Raw genomic sequence first — 10,978 nt, 5'->3', positions numbered from 1 at the left:
TTCTACTCCGTGTTTTTCAAAACGGTAAAAGTTCGCTTAAATGGAAGAAATTTATTCCATTCATATGTAGAAAATAAAAGTCGCACTATAAAAGTTAGTAATCTAACATTTCTTGTCAATTCAATTAATTGATTTACTAAAAACATTGACCGGAAAAAAATTATTATTTTTACTGAACTAAAAGCAAGAGAATAGAAAAAGAGTTACCGAAATTGAAAAGCAAAATACAGTATAACTTCTTTAAATTAATAATTTATAAATTAATATCTCTATAAATTAATATAATTTCATAGTCTCAAATTGAGTTTTTGGTTCAATTAATATCTCGATAAATTAATAATTTCTATAAATTAATAAAAAATTATAATTTTGGTATAGTCCCAAAATTATTAATTTATAGAGGTTTTACTGTATTTTTATGTTTTAAACTTTCAACTTACAACGGCTAATATATGTTACCCTTTGTCTACAATTTCATCTATTTTAGAAAAAAACAATTAAAATGCTATAGTTTGGAAATTTTATCATTAAAATTTGTAAAATAATTTATCTTTAATAATTTATAAGAACTTGTAAAATTACATAAACGTTTATAAAATTACTAAAAAGATAAAATTTTATTAAATTATTTATAAAAGCTTGTAGATTTGGTTATAAAATCCATAAATAATACATAAGATATTATAAAGGTGTATAAAATATAATTAAATCAGTTGTAAGGGTTAAAAATAAAGAATAAGTGTTTTTAAAAAATTTACAATATTATTTATAATTTTTATACACTTATACAAGCTTATAAGATATTAAAAAACTTATAAACTATTTATAAGAGTAATAAGACAATGTATAATGCTTACATGATTTATATCAGATTATAAATTATTTTTTAAAAGTTGATAAGTAATGTAGTAGAAATTGTGAAGACTGATAAAGCCTTATTAGTTGCTTTAAAAGTTTATTAAAATACTTATAAAACCTTATAAATTGGTTATAAATTGAAAATAATATATAAGGATTTATATATTATTTTAAAGGTTTATAAATTGGTTATAGAGTGTTACAACAATATATAAGTGATAACAAATGTTTTACTAAAGTTTTATCTAGTTTTAGTGATTTCTGAATTTTTTCTTTCTCAATTAATCAAATAAACAAATGTTTGAAACATTTACAGGGTGTATTCAACTGAGAATTTTCGGTGATTTGTATTAAAATGACAAATCCACTATTATTCAAACGTGAATTTTAAAAAAACTCATTGTTATTGAACTTGACATTTCGTAAAGTATTACGAAATCCATTGTTATTGAAAATATTTTAGTTTGTGGAATTTTAAAATTTTTCAGTTGATTTTAGGGTGTTTGGGTGTAATTTCTTAGTTAGAAAAATCGAAATTCCAAATTCCATGGTTTTAGTCCTTGTTCGGGATCGCGCTAGGCATAACGCGTGCGACCGGTTCGGGCCTAGCGAGTTGAAACAAAATTGTGGATTACTCGAGGAGTAATTTTAAGTATGTTCTTATATACTCCCTCTGTTTTTTAAAGATCCATGTTCTAGGACAAAAAATTGTTTTAAAAAGATACATTTTTTACTTTTTCAATGTATTATTTAATGAAAATCTGTTAACTTCAAGAAAATTAATTGTGTTTATTGGATTTTTATTGGTTAAAGATTATGGAAAATTGTTATTCACAAAAATCAATGCATTTTTAATGTGAATTCTTAATATATGTGAAAAGTCTAGAATATGTATCTTTAAAAAACAGAGGGAGTATACCAGTGTCTGTATAAAAACTCAATCAATGCAATGTAGTCTGGTGGTTAGTGCATTTTTGTATCCATTAAATGTCGCGGGTTCGAACACCTAAAAGGCTGGTTTGGCGTTTTTTTTTGTTTTTTGGTCTTATTTAATGAACACATAATTACCAAAATACCTTCATCTTCCCCCATTTCAACCTGCAAAACCTAATTTCCATTTTTTTGCTATTCATCACGATTTCAACCTCTTTTCTTGTGTTTTTTTGTTCAATTGCGATAGGATTTTCACCATAAATAGGATTCTAGCCTCAAAATCAAATATTTTTTTTGAAAAATTCGAGTTCTTGAGCGAATTGATCCAATCTGCCACGGTTCATACCCGATTTACATTTACTCATGGATTTAACGCCTGAATTGCCTGTGTTTCAGAACATGGGTTTTAGTTGATATTCTAGAGTAGTTTAACAAAAACCATCTAAATCTCTGCAATTTATTGAAATCATCTAAAACCCCATTAAAAATCAAATCACATCAAATATTAAATTAAATACACCCCCTTATAATTTCAGGAATGTTTTAACCCGACCGGATAGTGATAACCAAGTAATTGACTTCTTTATTCTAGTCTACGATTAATCCATTGGCTCTTTCAATCCAGTTACTTATATCTTGGTGTTTCATCTACAATTCAAGTTGTTTTAGATTACAAAACATTTATTAGTAGGTAGATTTCGGAGATCACTAGAGTACTTTTCAGTATGCTTAATTACAAATCGCCTGGGCCTGATGGATTCACAGTGGAGTTTTTCAAAGCTGCATGGTCTATTATAGGGCCGGAATTCATCACTTCAGTGCAGTCTTTTTTCGCGACAGGATTCTTGCCAAAAGGAGTGAATACAACAATTCTGGCCTTGATACCGAAGAAAACTGTGACTCTTGAGATGAAGGACAACCGACCGATATCATTATGCAATGTCATATATAAAGTCATCTCAAAGATATTAGCTAACAGGCTAAAGATCACGCTGCCGGACTTTATTGCTCTGAATCAGACATATGTAAAAGGCCGACTTCTTATTGAGAATCTCTTGCTTGCCACAGAGCTGGTAAAAGACTACCATAAAGACACGGTCTCCTCTAGATGTGCTTTAAAGATAGACATCTCTAAAGCTTTTGACTCGGTTCAGTGGAGCTTTCTCTTCAAAACATTGGAAGCTATGGAATTTCCTCCAATGTTTATTCATTGGATCTCCCTCTGTATCTCAACGGCATCGTTTTCTGTCCAAGTTAATGGTGAGCTAGCTGGTTACTTCCAAAGTACGAGAGGCCTGCGGCAAGGATGTGCCCTTTCACCTTACCTCTTTGTAATTTGCATGAATGTCCTTTCGAAGCTGCTAGACAAATCGGCCAAGGATAGTAATATGGGATATCATCCCAAATGAAAGAACCTGGGGCTAACTCATTTGAGCTTTGCTGATGATATAATGGTTTTCACGGATGGTAGAGTCAGATCCATAGAAAGCATTGTGGAAGTGTTTACTTTTTTGGAAAGATCTCGGGCCTCAAGATCAGCATGGAGAAAACTACTATCTACTATGCGGGGTTGTCAGAAGCAGAAACAGTATTACTGGAGCAGAGATTTGAATTTGCGTCTGAGAAATTACCAGTTCGTTACTTGGGGTTACCGTTGCTAACAAAAAAATGGGGAAAGATGACTACGATATTCTTATTGATAAGATAAGAAATCGTATTACTCATTGGCCGAACCGGTTCTTATCGATGGCTGGTAGATTACAGATGATACGCTATGTTCTTCTGAGCATTGTGAACTTCTCGATGGCTGGTTTTGTATTTGCCTGGAGCGTGTATTAAGGAGATAAATAGTATATGTGCAGCTTTTCTTTGGTCGGGGCCTGATCTGAACCAGAGGAAAGCTAAGGTATTTTGGGAAATAGTTTGTCGGAGGAAGTGTGATGGGGGTCTAGGTCTTCGGCCATTGAAAGAAGCTAACCAAGTCAGTTGTTTAAAACTCATCTGGAGGACAGTATCTTCTCAAGCATCTCTTTGGGCACAGTGGACTAAGGAGAATCTTTTCAAGAATGGTTCGTTCTGGTCGATCAAAGAAACCACCACAAAAGGTTCCTGGATGTGGCGCAAGCTGGTGAAGCTCCAAGACAAAGCTAAAGACTTTCACATGATGAAAGTAGGTGATGGGAATAATACATCATTTTGGTTTGATTGTTGGTCAAGTATGGGAAGGCTGTACGATTTGTTTGGTGCACACGGTAGCATCGATATGGGAGTTTCAAGGACTGCAACTGTTGCTGAGGCTTTGAATAATCGGAGGAGGAGGAGGCATAGGGTTGATGTACTCAATGAAGTTGAAAAAATCTGTGAGGATCAGAGGCTGAAGCTTACTAGAGAACCTGATGTAGCACTTTGGAAACAAAGTGAAGAAAAGTATCAAGCAGTTTTCAAGACAAAACAAACATGGGAACTTATTCGTAAAGAAGACCCTCCTGTTCAATGTTGGAGGAGCATCTGGTATAGACATCACATTCCGAAATACGCTTTCCTACATTGGTTAGCGATTCAGAATAGATTGTCGACGGGAGATCGCATGTTGGCATGGAACGTAGGAGCTAAACCATCTTGGTTCTCTGTCAGAATGCGATGGAGTCAATGGACCATCTCTTTTTTGAATGTAGTTACTCGGCAGAGCTCTGGTCGAAACTGGTGCGAGGTTTGTTGCAAAACTCGTCCACAACTCTGTGGTCGAAGCTTATGGTACTGATTATGGACACAAAAGGAGGTTTGATACTGATTATGGACACAAAAGGAGGTTTGCTGGAAAGGTTCCTTGTTCGCTACACATTGCAAGTTGCTGTCTTTTTCCTTTGGCGGGAGAGAAATGAAAGAAGACATGGAAGTACATCCATATTGGCAGGCTCTTTGGCGAAGCTTATTGATAGACAAGTTAAAAACAGATATCTCTCATTGCGACAAATAGGAGACTTGAAGTATACGGGAGCATTAACTTTGTGGTTTGCCACAAGATAGCAGAATTGGTCTGTAACTAAGCTATAGTTTTTTAAAATCAGTTGCACTTGTTGTAAACAACGTAATTTTTTTCTTTGAATAAATTTAACATATATTCAAAAAAAAAAAGATTTTGGTGTCCTGATATACTTTTCAATGAATGTAGAAGGATATGGAAATGCATAAATATGTGAAGAACACTTATATGGATTAATAACTAATGCAAAATATTATTTTTCTGTCCGTTCTGATTAAAATACTTATATAGGTTATTCAGAGTATGATACAACATTTATCATGTTAGATTTTTGAACACACTTTTGGGAGCTAATAAAAATAAAGATTCAGAAGGATCACAAAATTTTTGAACAAAGCTCAAAGGAATTGTAAGACTAGAAAGAATCTCCAAACATTTTTAGATAGTATTCGTTCGTGTGCCTAATCGAATTGTAGAATCACTAGCAAAGATATCTAAGCCATATCTTATGAAATTTTGTTTTCCTAGTTATTCTATTTTGGTCTTGTTATCTAAACATCTCAAGTTTTGAATAATATAATAACTGTTTAATATTAGTTTCTTGAAAATTAAACAGTATATGGTTATAATATGTTATTATATACACAAAAATAGTTGGATAGTTAGAATATTCTTTGCTCTTATGGTGATATTTTTTTATGTGTATAACTTGGAAAATAGGTTCGAAACTTGATTGGTGGAAATAATATGTGTGTACGAAAGTCATGAAAATAATTCTAAAACCAGATAAAGTTTTATGAAAACTATAATGATAAGAATGTATATGTGTGTTTAAAAATGTTTTATAGGTGCATAAACAAGTTGATGATTTAAAAATAATTAAATTTTACTTATTTTACAAAAGTTTGACATATATAATCTTGTTTATAGTTTTTCAACTCTCAAATCATGAGTCAGAAGAATCATTTGTACTTTATATTCCAAAAGACATAAAACTTCTCTCAATAAAATTTATATATTATAAAAATGTTACTCACACTAATGTTTTCAAGATTCAATTTCCTCCACTTCATTTTTTAAATTTCCATATCATTTTTTCCTTCTTTCACATCATTCAACACACTTTCAATTTTTACCTATTATAATCATTTTATTTAATAAAATTCAACAATCTATTTTACAAATTAATAATTATTTTTTCTATATCCAAATAAAATAAAATTAGTCTCTATTGATAGAAAATTTAAAATGATAAATTTTCAAATAAAAATGAAAATAAAATATTTAATATATAATGAGATTATTGGTTTTAAACAAGAAAAATGTTACGAGAATATCAAAAATCTTTAGAAAGTGACATTTATCGTCAGTGGACCTCACTTTCTTCTTATTCATATGTTGAATCTATTCAACACTAAGTAATCCACATCATCAAATATCATTTTTCAACACCCTTATTGTAGTGATTCAATTGTTGAATCTTTTATTCAACATCTCCATTGTAGATAGTCTTAGACTATAAGCAATGATTTTATGTTTCAACATCATATTTTTTATTACTCAATAATCTACATCATTTTTTTCCTTCCACCTAATAATTCAATAAAAATATTAATTAAACACATATTTTTATAATATCCAAATTAAATGAATCAAGTTTATAAATATAAAGTACACGAAACATATATTACACTATAACAATTTTATATTTAAAGCTAACTTTAAAATAAAATAAATGGTCATAAATAATAAGGGTAAAAAATATGTAAAAAACTCAACAACAAATAAGAACACAACATCTGACACATTACCCAGCATAATCATTTTTTCAAAAATTAATCCACATCAATTTAACACTCGTATTCATCACCTCTCTTGTGACATTTCAACTGTTGAATTGTGGATTCAACATCCCTATTGCTCATAGTCTTACAAACACTCTGTGTGGTTTTTAGGAACCATAAAATCTCTTGCCATATATTATGATATTTTAATTAATATATAAAACATAAAATTACAAAATAACATTTACATATAGAAAATAATTTAAAACTATAACTAGCTAGATAAAAAATTTTAGAAAGTGACATGTATCGTCAGTGAACTTCACTTTCTTCTTATTCAATATGTGGAATCTATTCATCACCAAGTAAATCTCATCATCAAATTTTATTTTTCAACATCTCCATTGTAGTGATTCAAATGTTGATTTTTTTACTTAACATCTCCGTTATAGATAGTCTTACAAACACTTGTTTGGTGTTTAGGCACTAGAATATCTTACCACATATATTCTAATAGTTTAATTAATGTATAAAACATGATTTTATAAAATAACATTTACGTAAAGAAAATAATTAAAAATTAGAAGGTGGTTAGTTAAATATTGATATTTGTAGTTATTGTACCTTCTATTGTTTGAAAATGGCAAATTTAAATGCATGGTATGTAATACAAGGCTATGAACTTGTGGTCACGAGGATTAAAAAAGTTTACTATAAAAAATTTATAAACACACTTAGCTGAAGTTGAAACAAAGCAAAAGGGAAGAGCTAAGTTTTTAACAATAGATCATGTATTTGTGTCATCACAGTCTCACCTTTTTCAATGATGTTAACATGGATAAATATATTATATTTAAACTCGTTCTATTTAGAGTCTACCTTATTTAAAATTTAAATCCTTTAAATTTAGTTTTAAGATTCAGTAGAGTTATCTTTTTTTAAGTAAAGAGTTATCCATTAAAAACCACAAATATATACACATTTATTTAGACAGGTTTAGACGAATTTAAAGTGATTAAAAATTCTTTATAATGTAAAATTATTTGAAATAAAAATCCTAAGAAATTTAAATTATAAAAATATTTAAATATTTTATATAGAAAAGAATTTCAAGTTATTTTTTTTTAAAAAAAACTGAAAAATAAACGTTTTCAAAAAGCTGGAAAACATGATTTTGAGGAATAAATGAAAATTTATTTTGGAAAAAATAACTTTAAATATATATATAATTAAATATATTAAGTTAAACATTTTAAATTAAGGTCTCTTTTAATTTAAAGCAAAATTTCATTTAATAAATGAATCTTAGTAGAATTACCCATTTAAAACATGTTAAACAAAATGAGTATAAATTAATATTATTTATCTTAAAACCGCTTGTAAAATCTGTTAAGAAAGCTCATTTTAACATTTTTATATTTTCTCGACTGTATACAAACATAGTAGGTTCTAAAACTTTAAAGACAACAAACATTTCAGTATAATTTTATGATTTAGAAGTTATTAAACTAATGTATATTATTTTATTAAAAAAATATGGCGATCAAATCAAATGTTTTATCCATTTTTACCACAGACTAGTTCTGTTTACAACGAATTTACAAGTAGTTCACATAATTGTTTCATAATTGTCTTAACCTCTTTACCAAGACTCCCTCGACTACTTATAAGTCTATAATAGTCTAGTTCATGGTTTAACTAACCTGTTGAGCAAAATAAAATACGTGAAGAATGGAAGATTTTTTTCTCTATTCTTAAACCTTACCCGTCTCTTTATGTATTTTCTCCACTTATACGCCAACCTTCATGTGGTGTAAGAGGCATCGTGTCTATTATCTTTTTTCAGAGTTTTATTAGCAATTTTATGGTATTTTATTTTCTGACCAATTACAAATCTAGATCTTGTCTGGTTGATCGAGTTGCGGTGTTTGTGTGGTGTTTGGTTGCATGGTTCTCCAAGTGTTTCTGACGACTTTCTCTGATGGCTTTGTCTTCCTATTCTCTTCTGTTGCGTCAAATCTGGGTTTTAGGTTGCCATTTGAAGCTTTGAGGTGCGATTTGTTGGTGATCCTGAAGTTGCCGGTGTGGGGCGGCAGCATGTAGTCTCATGGTGGAGGCTCGTCGGATATCACCTTCGGATGGAGTTTTTGTTTTGGGACTGTAGTTCAGCCGTTCATCGGAGTCTTTCTGACGTCTTTTTTGGGCCTTCTTTCTTATCTTGATATTAGATTTCGATTTGTTTTTTTTGTTCAGATATGATGTGTGGTTTTGGAGGTTTTCTATTATTTTTCACTCTTTTCTTAATAACGATGGTTTGAGGTGATTGTCTATATCGTTTTAGTTCTTGGTGGTGTTCATGTGATCTGAGAGTTTTTTGCGACCGTCTCTTGTATTTTTCCGGCGGCTTTAGTAAGTGGATAAGATGTTTGTCTTTAGCTTTTCAGATTTAATTATAGGTTTGATGTTGTTGTTTTCAGTTTGAGACGCAATGTTAAGTCCATTAATAGTTTACTAGATTTTGATCCGCACTTTTAAAACGCGGAATTTGTTTCATTTTAAAATTTTACAACTCTTTGATAATTAAAATATTATGTGTTTTTATATGAGATAAGTTCATATATTTACAATTTATTAATTGTTTACACTAAAAATATTAATAAATTTTAGACATGATATAAAAATATTAATAAATTTTAGACATGATATAAAAATTTGTATATTTATACTCACAATAATCGATTTTCTTAACACACATATATTTTAAAAAAATATTCTACTAAATTGTTTAATCTAAACTATTATATTTTAAAATATAACACCAAATATATATCTCAATGCATAATTTAATATTTGATGAAAATAAAACAATGAAAATGTAGATCAAATATTTCAGTTTTAGTTAATAAGAAAAATAAAAAAGAAAAGAAACATGGGTTTATAATATTTAGGCAAACAAAATTAAAATCAATGACATAAGTGTACTTAAAAAGAATATAATAATAGAGTGTGAATATATGATTTGAAACTCGGTCTAACAAAAAAAAAAGAATACAGACCATAAGATGAAATAGCAAGGTAATTTTTTGATTGGAATAATGTAGTGTTAGGAGGTATGAGTAATTTTTTTGATTGTAATGGTATTGTTTAGAAAGTGTTATGTAAAGCCATATTTTTACTAATACGGAAGCCCACAAAAATTAGGCTTGTTGGTGAAGTTAAGATATTCCTTGGAATATGCGTGTAGCAAATTTGGAAATTGATAGTTATTGTGGATCAAATCCATTTATTTTCGCGATTTTACATATACTGTGGATCTAATTTTAATAACTGATGAATTTAATGATATATTAGTTGGTAAAGGTAAATGTAAAAAGAAATTTGGTTAAAATATTATATTTATAAACCGTGAATTTGATGATATTGATAGTTTCACAAGTTTTTAATGGAAGATCTTAGTTACAATATTTTAAAATCTATAATTATATAATGAAATTACGTAAGGTTTTTATTTAGTAATAAATGAATATCGTTAAATTTACCTAATATAAATGAGTTATTTAAAAATAAGTTACAATTTTGTTAGGAAGACAATTCAAAAATATGGATATACCTCGATTTTGTTGAAGATATGTGAAAAATAATTTTATATATATTTTGTATATAAATAAAAAATTTGGTAACCAGTCAAAAAGTCTTTAGGGTTTATAATTTGTGTTTGTATATAAATCAAACATTTTTCTAAACATATATGAAAAAACTTTGGTAACCATTAGATCACGTTTTGATATGAATTAATAATCTAATATTTTATATAATAGATGGAACAACATTCTTTTATATTTGTAAAAATAATATAGTCAAACTGTTATCACTTATAATGTATTACACGAGCCTTTCATGCTGAGTTAAAAAAATAGTTTAAAATGTTGAAGTTGGGCATAGAGATAGTATCGATTCTTTTAAACTTTTGATGCATTCAATTAGTTAGTTGAGTTTTTAGTGAGTAAATTAATTAAAAATATCCTTAAATAAATAATGGCATGTCATTGTAAATAACTCAAAAAGAAATCGAGTTTTTAGCGGGTAAATTAATTAAAAATATCCTTAAATAAATAATGGCATGTCATTGTAAATAACTCAAAAAGAAATCGCAGAATCCTATTAGGGATTCTGCTTTAATAGTATAGATGTTAAAATATGTATTTTTAAAAATGTAAACACCAAAAAAAAATTAATGCATATCTATATATATAATTTTGTTTTAAGAATCTGACCATTCAGGAAGGTTCTTTCCTGTCGATACATCCAAAATATTGTGCATCTCTTAGAATTCTTATTTAGTCCCTGGAAAAGGAAAGAATTACATATGTAAACCAAACACGTATCCAAACCCCGAACCGGATCGACCCAGTTCTCTCCT

At 28.8% G+C, this 10,978-nt stretch overlaps 1 protein-coding gene across 1 annotated transcript; it reads left to right on the top strand.

Annotated features, from left to right (window-relative positions):
• The first annotated feature begins 3,459 nt into the window (after positions 1-3,459).
• LOC108830235 (uncharacterized) lies at positions 3,460-4,673 on the top strand. The gene is made up of 3 exons (XM_018603831.2): positions 3,460-3,601; positions 3,654-4,420; positions 4,467-4,673. The coding sequence occupies exons 1-3, from the start codon at positions 3,460-3,462 to the stop codon at positions 4,671-4,673; spliced, it is 1,116 nt and encodes a 371-aa protein (XP_018459333.2).
• The last annotated feature ends 6,305 nt before the right edge of the window (positions 4,674-10,978 follow it).

Source organism: Raphanus sativus, chromosome 7 (genome assembly GCF_000801105.2).
Source record: "Raphanus sativus cultivar WK10039 chromosome 7, ASM80110v3, whole genome shotgun sequence".
Lineage (NCBI taxonomy): Eukaryota > Viridiplantae > Streptophyta > Magnoliopsida > Brassicales > Brassicaceae > Raphanus > Raphanus sativus.
This window is presented reverse-complemented; position numbering and strand designations above follow the sequence as displayed.